Here is a 13,679-nt window from a genome sequence, read left to right as displayed (position 1 = left end):
TTTACTAGATCCTTCTCTGTTCAATGAAGTGGCTATACTGTGCCCTCTAATCTCTGAGCTGTGTCTGAAATAATTAGTTTCAGTAGAACTCGTACATGGTTTTCTCAGGACAATTTTTCCTCTTGTGAACTGAAAAAAAAATCATCTACCCTAAGGTTGTAGTCGTCTGGAAATCATTTAAGTCTTGCCAGTGATTTCAGAAACTTCGTATTTAGCACCAGCTGCTTCCCTTTGTCTTGTCCTGAAGGCCACCAGAGGGCAGCTGGGGCCTCTGCACTGTAGGCGCTGAAGGCCAGTGAGTGAGCTGGTGGCTGGGAGACCTAGCGCTGCTTCCAAATTCCAGACCATCTTTCCGGCCTTCCGGCAGCTTTGCTTTCCACATTTATTTTACATTACATTTATTTTACATAGTTGGCTTTTACTTTAGGCTGACAATGATGACACCATTTTCCCCACAGGTTATATTTTATAAATAGTGTACTCTTCATACCTTCATTTTGACCTGTAGATCCTAGATATGTTTTAAGTATTTGTATTTGTTGAGCACATTTTAAATTCATAAACTGTTTGGCCTATTGCAAAAATGGAACTTACATGGAAGGAGGTTAAGAGAATGTTTTACTATAAATAGGTCAAAAATTACATTTGTTATTAATTTGTAAATACATAAAACTTTAGTAGCAAGTGTGTAAGTTTTGAGCTTTAGAAAAACATTGCATTTCTATGAAAAACATTCCAATAGCATTTGTCCTTTATAAATACTGTTTCATGATATATTTGACTCTAAAAAAATGTAGCATAAAGGTGATATTGGCGTGTCAGTTTTATTTTTTTTAATAAAACATGAAGTTTTTATTTTCTTTATTGTCTGTGATGACTTGGGATTTTGATTTTTGTAATAGATTAAAAATACTGTTCGGTCTTTGATTCACTGGTTTGTGTGTATTGAAGTGGGCCCTTGCATTGCGTGGGAAAGCTCCATTGTGTTCTCTTGCTTCTGCTTTTCCTGTGCTGGCCACCTTCCTCCTGGTGGGCAGTAGATGGGTGTGGGCTACACCTTTGCATAAGAATGCCTCCAAAGGAAGGAGAGTTCAGTATTAACTCTTGTGGGGGTGACTTGTTCTAAGAGAAAAGGCTTGCACTCCATTATTTTTTTCTGAAAGAGCTTGATGTGATTTCAGGGAACATTTCATGAGGTACAGCCTCTTATTTTATGGATTAAAAAAATCTGAAAGCTAGAGACATTAAAGGACTTTACCCATGATTACACTGTTTATTCCTGATAAAAGCCGGTTCTTTATGTTTTTGTGCACTGCCAATTTTAGCTTACACCAGCATCTTACTGAAAAACTTATTGAAAGATTAATTCTTAAATTATTCAGCCTGACTTTTAAAATTGTAATTTGCCCTCTTTTCAGCTCCAAACATTAGTCAAAACCATCTTGTGTTACTTTGAAAAAATGTAGGGGTTTTAACAAAAAGTAGTTCCTTGAGGTCTGCCACTATAATTTCTTTCAGTGTTCTTTATTCTTCAAAAATTTTTTTTAATTTAAAAGTTTGAAAGGTGGGCTGTGGTGTCTCTTCATGATAGCCCACGATTTGGTGTAGGGTCTTTGTTTAAAAATATTTTTTGCTACTTTTACTTGGCCCAAACTTGCTGTACACAGCCTGTTTTTTCCCCTACCTTTAATAAATGTGAAACTTTGCTCCGCCACAAAACTTTGAAAGATGTATAGTCATAAATGTATGGCTTGCCTTACTGTTGTTAATTTCTTTTCAGACAAACATAGTGTTTCTATCTTTTGAGTCTGGTTTAAAATGAAATACTTGCATTACTTAGAAAAAGGCTTGGCAGACAGTTTGAAAAACATTTTGTCGGAATACTCAGGAACGTTGTTACAAAATTGAAGTGTGCCCCTCCTGCCTTTCCCCCCAAAGAAAGTAGTATTTTTGTTGTTGTTGGTTTTTTAAAACTTGGGTAACAGAAATTTGGCATCTTTCTAGCATTACAAAAAGTTACATCAGCACCGAAGCCTAGCCTGTTATTAAGGTTGTCATTCACAAATAAGCTTTTGCCAAAGAAATTGGAATTAGGAAGGATCTTTTGACAGAAATTGGATTGTTGTGTTTCATGTTAGTTTAAATTTTCTTCTATTTTTGTCAGTTATGCTATAATCTGTTGCCCTGATTATTATAGCTCAGGGTAGAGGGGAAAAGCATAATTTCTTAAAATTCATAGCTTCAGTGGTCACATTTATTTTTTTTTAGCAAAGCAGTTTAGTTCTATGTTGTAGCAAACTTACTTTGATTTGAAGTGGAAGTAGGGAGAAAAACTTTATTATAAAATCCTACTGCCTTTTTTGGGGGGGGTGTTATAAAATTTTTAAAATACTTTCTGTTTTTGGATTATACCCTTAATTAAAAAGATGATGCTTTTTTCTACATCTGGAGCTTCATTTTATTAATTTGAAAATCAGGTCACCATGTTTTAAAACCTCGTCAGACAAATATAATAACCCTGTGATCAGCATGAGTGCCTTCATTGTGGGTCCTGCCAGAGTCAGGCTTCTTAGTTGAGGTTTCACATTATGGACATTAATTTTAACTTTATATCCATGTTCAAAATGCTTAACTTTAAGCTTCGTACTGGATAAAGTTTGTTTTATAACTTAGAAAATGAACATTCAAAGAACATGTTTTACTTTGTTTATATGATTAAATAACTTATTTTATGTTAATTGAAAACAAATGGCCATGATTTGAAAGTTGCCTTTTAGTATTTGTGGTTGTCATTTGAAATTATCCGTAACCCTTGCTTTTATTGAGTTTCAAACCCTTTTAAAAACAGCAGCTATGTCTCCCCTCCTTCCCCATTCCTTGTTTCAGACAAAAGACTGCATGTTGGCTAATGGCAAACTGGACGACGAGTATGAGGAGGAGGAGGAAGAAGAGGAGGAAGAGGAGGAGGAGGAGGAGGAGGAAGAGGACCTGATGTGGAGGGCTCCAAAGGAGGAAGCTGAATATGAAGATGACTTCCTGGAGTATGATCAGGAACATATCAAGTTTATTGATAACATGTTAATGGGATCAGGAGCTTTTGTAAAGAAAATTTCTCTTTCTCCTTTTTCAACCACTGATTCTGCATATGAGTGGAAAATGCCCAAAAAATCCTCCATAGGTAGTATGCCGTTTTCATCAGACTTTGAGGATTTCGACTACAGCTCTTGGGATGCAATGTGCTATCTGGATCCTAGCAAAGCTGTTGAAGAGGATGACTTCGTGGTGGGGTTCTGGAATCCATCAGAAGAAAACTGTGGTGTTGACACAGGAAAACAGTCCATTTCTTATGACTTGCACACCGAGCAGTGCATTGCTGACAAAAGCATAGCGGACTGTGTGGAAGCTCTGCTGGGCTGCTATTTAACCAGCTGTGGCGAGAGGGCTGCTCAGCTTTTCCTCTGTTCACTGGGGCTGAAGGTGCTCCCGGTAATTAAAAGGACTGGTCGGGAAAAGGCCCTGTGCCCTGCTCTGGAGAATTTCAGCAGCCAACAAAAGAGCCTTTCAGGGAGCTATGCCTCTGTGGCTGCGGCCAGCTCATGCTCCTCTGCATGGAAAGACTTGGAGTACGGCTGTTTGAAGATCCCACCCAGGTGTATGTTTGACCATCCAGATGCAGATAAAACCCTGACTCATCTTATATCAGGATTTGAAAACTTTGAGAAGAAAATCAACTACAGATTCAAGAATAAGGCTTACCTTCTGCAGGCTTTTACCCATGCTTCCTATCACTACAACACTATCACTGGTAAGGAGCCTCTGGTCATCCTGCCGTCCCTGAAAAAGAGGCTTTGTGTTGATTGTGTTATAGAGCCTTTGCGATGAAAGGTTCTCTGCAGTACAGTCTTTGTGCTTAATATGCATGGTTGGGGGAAAGAAATCTTTATTTATTTTTTTTGTCTGTATGGGAGCATTAACCGTTTTGTAACTTTGACATTTGGGAGTACTGTGATCTTGTTTACTTGTGTAGTTGTCATTGTATATATGCTGCATAGTTAAGAGAAATTTGGGCCTTAGTACTTTGCAGTGTTTGCCCATCTACTTCTACCCAGATAGCTTTCTGATGCCTGTCTAATGCTGATTTTGGTTCTTGGTTTTTTCATATGCTCTGCATGTGTTTCTATACCTTTGCTGCTGTTGTTGTTGTTGTTGTTGTTGTTGTTGAGGGCAAAAAGGATCCCCTCTCAGGGTCTTTTCTTATGCAAAGATGGCAAAATAAAAAAATTTTCATAGGAAGGTTACATTGTGCTTTCGCTGACTCTGCTGTTAACTTTTACTTTCCATTGTGCTCTGTGACTTTTCTCCTGCTTTATTTAATAAGCCCCTAATCTGTAAGAGTAGAAAGGGAGTGAGTCCCCAAAACAAAAATCAACCTGAAACACACATAAAGTTTGTATTTTGTTTTTTGTACAAACAAGAGTAGTAAGTACTTAAATCCAAAATAACAAGCAAAGCCAGAAGTATGCAGAATATATAACAAAAAGAATACTATAGGTTAAGATGATCTGCTTAATATAAAACCAAAAAGCTTAAAACCTCTCTTGATTCTGGATGAGAAAGTCTGATTTTCTCTCAGGAGAAGACAGGATAGATGGCTTCCCACACATTCCTGGGAGTGGTAAGACCTGGATCTAGCCTGGTGCAGCCCTTGCCTCCTAACTCAGTGGGTAGTCCGAGCATCTGGGAGCACCACGTTTTCCCTGCCTCAGTTTTCTCAGCAGGTTGGGTTCTTCTTGACACTATGAGAAAATCAGTAATGTCATTTAGCATTGATAATCTCACATTTTGACAGCCATTTTTGCCTAAGGCCTTTGCTCTTTTTTCTCAGTGTCTTGGATTGTGTCAGAGTCACCATTTCTAGTTCAAGTTGAGAAGAGAGTGTTCTTTTCCTCGTGGTCACCCTGTGTAACACATGTAACTCAGGAGTGGTGAGGAGTGGTGTCAAGTAACTGCCACATTTGAGTGCTGGTGTGGTGGAGACTCCAGAGTGACACCAGGGACAGTGACCATACCTGGCAAAGCACTTTTGTTCTTAATAAACATTAGTCTATTGGCCACTTAATGATTTTTATGACCCCGGTTTAGTCTGTTTATTTATTTATGGAACCAGGGATCGAACTCAGGACCTTGCACTTGCCAAGCAGGCATGGCACACGTCACTGAGCTACATCCCTGTCCCCAATCCCAGTTTATTTTAAAGAAATTGGCTTTAAATTGCCATTAAAATTTACTTTACAGAAGCTCCAATAAGTATGATATGTCAAATAATTTTCTCATTGAGGAAGACATGAGAAAATGATCCTAGGTAGAAAACTTTAAAATGGGCCTGGGGATGAGAATTTTACGTCAGCTTTGTACATGGATAGTATATGAATATTTTTGCATAGGCTGATTCTTCTTTGGATCCTCATGCAGATTGTTACCAGCGCTTAGAATTCCTGGGAGATGCGATCTTGGACTACCTCATAACCAAGCACCTTTACGAGGACCCACGGCAGCACTCACCTGGGGTCCTGACTGACCTGCGCTCCGCGCTGGTCAACAACACCATCTTCGCGTCCCTGGCTGTGAAGTACGACTACCATAAGTACTTCAAAGCTGTTTCTCCCGAGCTCTTCCACGTCATTGATGACTTTGTGCAGTTTCAGCTTGAGAAGAACGAGATGCAAGGGATGGATTCTGAGGTTAGTGCTGTTTAAAACTGCACTGAAATCAGTGTCGAAGGAAGACATCCAAGTAGGGATCACAGTAGTTTGAGCTCTGATTTCATAGCTGAGCAGCTGCCAGTCAGGGCCATGAGCCCGTGTGCAACACAATGGGGAGAGCCGAGCACGGCCTCAGTGTGTGGGAGGCCTCTGCCCGCAGAGAGTGCTGTGCTGCCGCTCAGGTGGAGGGCGGGAGTAGCCGTATTCAGTGAGGTGTCCCAGCCCGCACTGAGGCTTCCAGATCAGATGTGCCAAGTGGCCCCTCCTTCCCCGAAGAGCCTGACCGTAGTCAAAGTCAGTGTAGCTTCTTTCTTTTTTAAATAGAACAAATATTTCTTGATACCTCAGGTAAGCATAACAAATATATATTCTGCTTTACTTGAAGTAGGAAAATCTCATTTAAAAACCAAACTTTTAAATTTTTAACCATTGAAATTTGGGAGGCATTTACTGTAAGTTCAGCCAAAGGTTCTTCGGTGATGGAGCTAATTCCAGTGTGTACACAGTGAGCTAAGAATTTTTGTAGGAAAGGATCCTGCTCCAGTCTTGCCAGTCTCCTCAGATTGTCGGTAGCAGCCATCTGCATACCTGTGGACCCAGGAGAGCACTCATATTTCTTACTCTGCCCCTTTTAATGCCTTTCATTTCCTTATTTTGGTAAGTTTCTTATAAAGAGTCAAAGAATATATTAACTCTGTAGTTGCTTTACTTGTTCTCGCTTTAATTAGTACCTTCTCTTTTTTAAAAAATATTATCCCATTGGTTTTTGGAGAATCATGAGTTTCTTTCGCTTTTTGTGAGAAAAAAGAGAGTCTAGGTCAGTGATAGGGGACCTTTTAGGGCTTTCAGTGCTAACGGCCAGGCTGCTGACGGTGCACGTGTTGTGTTCTCGCTGCGACTGGTGTAGGGTCTGAGATCTGGTCCTGGGGCAGCGGCAGGTTGTGTGCAGGACAAGTCCACAGGCAGGGCTCCTGCTGCGCTGCTCGGCACATGCCCACAGCGAGTGGTGCAGGGGGCACAGTACACAGCGCACAGGGAGACAATCTCCTCTGTGCTCCAGCACCCTTCCTTGGCTGCCTCGAGGAGGGGTTAGGGCTAAACGTGAGGAGTTTGCTGAAATGAGATTTAAGTTCTCTTTTGATGCCTGTGGGGCATCCTGGTCCTGTTCTTGTTTTTCTTTTATTGCCCTTTGTTTATATAAATGTATGTATGGAAGTTACAAACACTTATTAGAAATGTCATAGTCTGGCTTTTGTAGCAGTATTTGATCTGAAGTCTTTCTGTCTGGGTCTCAGCTGTAAATGGAGAGAACTGAGCTTGGTAAATTTTAAAATTCCTTTTTAGTTAAAAATCATGATAGAAACAATCATCTTTGCTAGCAGTCAGGATTTTAAATGTATAGAATTTGTGTGGCTAACAGTTTATTTAGAAATTGTTTTTCTCTATTATCTTTAAATCTCACAAATAATCTGTGTTTTAGGAACATTAGAAAATGCAAGTAAAAAATTAAATGAAGTCATCTAGTTATACTACCCTGAGTGTCAACCTTTTGGGATGCATTACTGTTGATATATATGTGGGTTAACTTATACAGTAGAAAATGGAATTATATGTGCGTAGTGAATCTATTCTTTCTATTTAATGTATTGTAGCTGACTTTCCATGTATTGCTTGGCACTAAGATTTTAAGTAGTCACATTCTAGTCAGTATATGGCTGATTTGTTTAAATGATCCTTTATGGCTTTTAGTTAGGATTTTTACTAAACATGGGAGTGATATATATATCTATAGGTATAGATATATATCTCTATAGAGATATATATCTCCACTTTTTAAAAGATAAGTTCAGGGAGACAGAATTGGTACATCAAGGAATTAAGAACTTTCAAGAGGCTTTTGTTACATGCATAAGATTTTATTCTCTTAATCTGACTACAGTACCTACAATGTGTTAGGAACTCTGTTGTAGAGACATGAGAGCCTGGAGGGAAGAATCTTACAGAAAGAATTTCCCTGCCACGAGAGCAGTGTGAGGCCAGCCAGGCCAGCTTTGTCCTGAGGAACACCCTGGCCAGCCCTTGCCAAGCCCTGGGACGAGAACTGTTGGAATGTGCAATCCTTTGCTTCCCAGTGAATTTGAGAAGTTTTTCCCATACATTTATTGACTACTTTTATTTCTAATTCTGTATTGAATGTGTGTGTTTTAATTTAGAAGTAATCTTTTTTTTCTTTTGCTAGGTATAGAATACTAAATGGGGTAGGAATTTTTTTCATTTCTTTTTTTAAAGATAAAATGGTGTTTATGCGAAAACCTGTTACATTGTAGTAGGTATGCTATAAATGAATCTATTGTTACCCTTGTTAAATAAATAATAACACTGTTAGAAAACTGTAAGAAAGCAGAAGTCATTAATAAAAAATGGCCTTTCTGCTTATGAGTCACTTTTCTCTATAATAGCTTAGGAGATCCGAGGAGGATGAAGAGAAGGAAGAGGACATTGAAGTCCCAAAGGCCATGGGGGATATTTTCGAATCACTCGCTGGTGCCATTTACATGGATAGCGGGATGTCACTGGAAATGGTCTGGCAGGTGTACTATCCTATGATGAGGCCGCTAATAGGTATTGTTGGCTCTTTTTCAAAAGAAACAAAAACAAAATTAAAACATACTTCCAGAGTATTATTCATACTGTTTTTTCAATTTGATAACAGAAAAGTTTTCTGCAAATGTGCCCCGTTCCCCTGTGCGAGAATTACTTGAAATGGAACCAGAAACTGCCAAATTTAGGTAAGCAAAATATGTGTACGGAAACACACAGTTCTCAAAGATACCGTAAACTAATGGTTCTGAAAAATATTTACACTGCAACATTCTTAGTCTGAGTGCTCATTTCTTCTTTTGGTTTTACAAAGCAAAGTTGAATTAAAGAAGACACAGCAGCCCTGTCTGTCGGTGGCCTATACAAGTCCTATTGTACATTGCAGCTTGTGCGTGGTGCTTGCCTTGGCCTGTGGGCCGACAATGATAGTAAACACTTCTGACTTCTAATTCAAGCTGTTTGGGTTTTTTACAGCCCGGCTGAGAGGACTTACGATGGGAAGGTCAGAGTCACCGTGGAAGTAGTGGGAAAGGGGAAATTTAAAGGTGTTGGCCGAAGTTATAGGATTGCCAAATCTGCAGCAGCACGAAGAGCCCTACGAAGCCTCAAAGCTAATCAACCTCAGGTTCCCAACAGCTGAAGCCCCTTTTAAAAACAGCCCCCCAAAAAACAGGATTAAGGGGAAATATTTGAATCAGAAGGGTGATTTAAAATGGATGTTGAGCAGAATGAATTGAAAGCAGAATTTAAAATCTGTTTGGTAACAAGATAGATGACAGAATAAAACATTTAACGTATGTATAAAACTTTTGGAACTAATTGTAGTTTTAGTTTTTTGCGCAGACACAATCTTGTCTTCTTTCCTCACTTCTGCTTTGTTGAAATCACAAGAGTGCTTTAATGGTGACATTTAGCAAATGGTCAGAATAATTATTGACAGGTTTTGGTTTTGGTTTTGTTTTATTTTGTTTTCTGTGTGTGTGTGTGTGTGTGTGTGTGTACTTTCTGTCTGCTTTGCTTTGTGTTAAGGATGCCATGGAGCTTAAACTTCACAACGGCCCCTAGATTGAGTAGAGCCTCTGAACACCCCTGCATCTGTGCCATGGTGCCAGTCCTGTGATCGTTGGAAAGCCCAGTAGAACAATATGGTTTGCAAGAGCTATGTGCCAGCGTTGTCTTCTTTCCGTGTTACCTTGTGTAAGGATGTTCCTGGTCGCTATTGCACTTGACAGTAAGGGACAGATTCTCATTCAACATTGGCTGGCATGTTGGTGTATCAAATTTGAGTTTTCCGATGCCACATAGTCTTGCATAACAAAGGTTCTTGCCTTAAAAGTAAAATCTTCATGGGTATTTTTTTTTAATTTCTGACCTTTTGGAATGAACTATTTTATATTCCCTTCATTTTTCATGCATTAGATGTTGAGACAGTAATATTTATAGTCGCCAGTGTCATTGTACCTTAAATTATTACAGGATTATACTAGCATTTCTGTCATGTGTACTGAAGACATTTGAACAACCAGAATATGTAGTCTTTGGATTTTCTTAAACGTCATAATAAAATGGATCTTTGGTTAAATACTCAGTTTTGGTAAAAGCCCCTGTTAGGTAGTTCCACTGGTGGAAATGTTTGTGGCAAATTTTGCCCTGTAGGCTGTTGTTCTAACAAAATAAACCTTAGACATATCACACCTAAAATATGCTGCAGATTTTATAATCGATTGGTTACTTAGTTAAACAAAACAGAGCACCTTTACCTTAGTCTTCTCACATAAGTTTCTTAACTGTGCTTTTCATATGTTGCATGCGTATTTCACCTACCAAAGCTGTGCTGTTAATGCCATGGAAGTTTAACGAAGTTTGAGATAAACTGCCATAATTTTGATACATCTGTGATTTAGGTTATTAATTTAGATAAACTAGCTCATTATTTCCATCCTGGGAAAAAAGGAAAAAGACAAAAAAACATTTTTAGGCATTTGCCTAAGTTTCTTTAATTAGACTTGTAGGGCACTCTTCACTTAAATACCTCAGTTCTTTTCTTTTGCATGCATTTTTTTCCCCTGTTGGTGCTATGTTTATGTATTATGCTTGAAAATGTAATTTTTTTTTTTTTTGCACTGTAACTATAATACCTCTTAATTTACCTTTTCAAAGCTGTGGGTCAGTCTTGCACTCTCATCAATGTACCAGTAGAGGTTTGCTGCAATTTACCCCATTAATTATGCTTGAAGTTTAAGAAAGCTGAGCAGAGGTCTCGTTTTCCAGCACAATGTTCTGAAGTTGATGCTTCATGTAATGCTGCATTTGTGTTTTAAATTACAGTTGATTTTTCCTGCACCATCCACCTTCAGAGAAACGCCTGTGTGCACACAGAGAAACTGTTGGCTCTGCTTTCGGAGGGGCCCTGGGTGAAGGGGGTGTTGAGCCTTCTCCAAGGTTAACTTGTTATCTCTGACCTTAAATTTAAATTGAGATCTAAAGTATTAAATGAGTTTTTAAGCAAATTAATGGAGGTGATTTGTTTTCAAAATGTTTAATTCTGATTTGGAACCTTAGATATCTATTTTATTTAAAAAAATAGAAAACACCACCTTAATATGAGATATCATGGCAAGTTAAAACCAAGTAGTTCTTGAATTATATAACTGTAAAATATACAATTAACAAGTAAGGCTGGGTAAGAGTTTTATGAGGGTGATTTGTGATCATATCACAGATCTCTTAATTTATAAACTACCTGATGCCAAGAGCTTAGGGCTTTGCGTTGTGTGTAATGCACCCATCCCAGGTTACAGGATTCTCTTGCCTCTTGGCACCAAAATCAGATTGTTTCACAGTTGTGAGTCCTGGTGGAAGAAGATATATTTTATAATCTTTAAGAAGAGTATTTTGTGTTAATACTAAAAGTTTAGACTTGGGTATGATTAGGTCATATATTCTCAGGGGTTCACATTTCCTGCTACCATCAAATTGTCTTATCAGTGACAAACTTTAGCCCCCTCCCTTTTGGAGAAAAATAGCTGATTTTAACAGTTTGAACTATTCTGTGATCCCCTGGTGGCTAAGTTAAAAAATAAAATGTATAAGTTAGACCTGCAAAATGGTTATGAACGCTTTTGTGCTGCTGCATTTTAATGCTGTCCAGTTTTCCCCAGTTTGTTGAGATGTTTTGCATTTGTCACTTAAGAAAAACATCATTCTCTGTTGCCCCACTTTGCGAAATGTGTACATCCTTTTGGCTCTGTGACTGCGGTGTGAGACAGAGTGTAGTGTAGACATGGCTGGTGGGTGTGGCTATGGCCCCTCTCATGTGTAATGGACTGGCGAGGTGCAGCTTGAAAAAGCAGCTGCAGAAATTCCTTATGATGATGGTGTACAGGTCAGTTGGCATGAACTTTCATTGTAAATGTTTTTATTTCGTTTATAATAGACTTTCTGCAGTCCTAACTATGCTGCATTTGAATAGCTTTCCCCCTCTGTTCTGTTCATGTAGCACAGATAAGCATTGCACTTGGTACCATGCTTTACCTCATTTCAAGAAACAGAAGCTTAACTGAGAGGAGAACATGTGGTTTGGCCTTGCTGCTGTTCTAATTTACTGAATTTTAAAAAGATAATTATAATGCCTGCGATGTGTCATATACTTGCACAACTTAAATAGGTCATTTTTGTCTGTGGCATTTTTACTATTTGTGAACGTATGGCAAAGATTTGTTAACTCCGAATTATGTTTTAAGAATGTTTGTTATATTTTTTTGTTTGGCATTATGTGAAATGATTAAATTGAGAATGACCGTTAATACTCCTGTAATCACCTTTAACATACTGATGTTTTTACTCCCTTAATAGTAGCTCGCCCTCAGAAAGACTCAGATCCCTTTACCTAAGTAGCGGGAGACTCGAGACTGCTTTGGCTCTGTTGGTTCCATCCCTGTCCCTGGGAGCGCTCTTCACCCAGCCGTCTGCTCTTCAGTTGGCACCTGCAGTCGGCCAGGGCTGCAGACCTGGAGAAGGGTGGAGACCCAGGCCCACCATAGCTCATTCCTAAGGCCCAGTTTTACTCAGTTTGGGGTTCTAATCCTTTTACATAAAATGTAAGACAGCAGACTGACTACGGATCTTCGTTTATCTGCATCCAAACCTCTGTTTGAGCCCTGAACGCGTTTGCATTGTCTGGAGGAGAAGCTCAGCCGTGTGTTAGCATCTGTGTGATGATCTTAATTAGGTATATTTTTACAACCACTGATTGTCTTTATGGAATTTAATTATTTCCAAATAAACTTCTTTATTTTATATTGTGATGAGAAATTTAAAACATAAAAGTGTTAAGACCAAGAATAGTAAAATCATTTTCAAAGTCATCGGAAATGCCAGTAGCAGTATCTGTGGAATTTATGTGGAGACTGCTGTATTGTCTACTAGCAGTGAAAATGACCTTTCAGAACTAACTTGTAAATATATTTTAATCATTACTTGTTTGTTTTTTCTGGTCCACTTCTATTTGGGCATCAGCTATAGTCAATTTCAATTTTATAGATGCACTCGATTCACTGCAGGAGCAGGTTGCAGAACAGAAATGCAAAGGTGAACAGAAAGAAAATTACTGCCTTTTCTGCTGTAAATAGAATGAAGGAAAATGACTAAAATCAAGCAAAACTAACACGTAATTTCATTGACAATAAAATATTTACTATCACATGCTGTAGCTGTTTTTTAAGGAATACAGTGTAATTCATTCATCCAGTAATCACACTGCAAAAAAATTGCAGGCTGCACCTTATGGATCACAGTTACTGTTAGTTTTCTTTCTTTCTTTCTTTTTTGTAATAATTGTAGCCAAGTAAATCTTCAATAAAGTTATGGTCTGTTCACTTTGTGTCCTTTTATCTCGTTCCTTTCTTATTTTGATTTCATTGAAGTGGATGATAATATTTAAATAGTGGTAGCGTAGAGGATCTCTAAAATGTTTTAATTCCATGACGAATCATATGGAAATGCATGTTTTAATATGATAAAGTTGTGTTTACTAAGCTCTGCTTCATGTCCTCCTTCAGAACGGTTTGGTCACAATTGTCTTTTTTAAGACCTGGTATTTACATGATACCAGTGTGTTTTTTCTGCAGTTCCATCACAATTGATTGATATGTTCCAGGCCCTGGATTATTTATGATATATTTGACACATTCCTTACATGAATTTGGTTTTTCTAAAGTGGAGTGGACGGAATAATCGGCTTCAGGTTTTTAGGACACATTTCCAACATTGATAATCGACTAAGAACTCTGTTATTTCAAGCTTTTGAACCAACCT

The 13,679-nt window shown here is 38.4% G+C and overlaps 1 protein-coding gene across 3 annotated transcripts in view; it reads left to right on the top strand.

The window, feature by feature from the left end:
* The window catches only part of Dicer1 (dicer 1, ribonuclease III), a 47,218-nt gene extending 36,379 nt beyond the window's left edge, over positions 1-10,839 (top strand). For 2 of the 3 annotated variants that reach the window (XM_010609162.3, XM_010609161.3), the window contains 5 exons: positions 2,887-3,805; positions 5,473-5,741; positions 8,222-8,384; positions 8,476-8,551; positions 8,838-10,839. In XM_010609162.3, the coding sequence (XP_010607464.1) occupies positions 2,887-3,805; positions 5,473-5,741; positions 8,222-8,384; positions 8,476-8,551; positions 8,838-9,003 (1,593 nt within the window). In that variant the 3' untranslated portion in view covers positions 9,004-10,839. The remainder of the gene's footprint in view (positions 1-2,886; positions 3,806-5,472; positions 5,742-8,221; positions 8,385-8,475; positions 8,552-8,837) is intronic. The other variant, XM_010609163.3, reaches the window with a different exon arrangement.
* The last annotated feature ends 2,840 nt before the right edge of the window (positions 10,840-13,679 follow it).

This window comes from Fukomys damarensis, unplaced genomic scaffold (assembly GCF_012274545.1).
Source record: "Fukomys damarensis isolate Sample0158 unplaced genomic scaffold, DMR_v1.0_HiC HiC_scaffold_21, whole genome shotgun sequence".
In the NCBI taxonomy this organism is placed as follows: domain Eukaryota; kingdom Metazoa; phylum Chordata; class Mammalia; order Rodentia; family Bathyergidae; genus Fukomys; species Fukomys damarensis.
The sequence above is the reverse complement of the archived record's forward strand: the minus strand, read 5'-3'. Positions and strand labels throughout refer to the sequence as shown.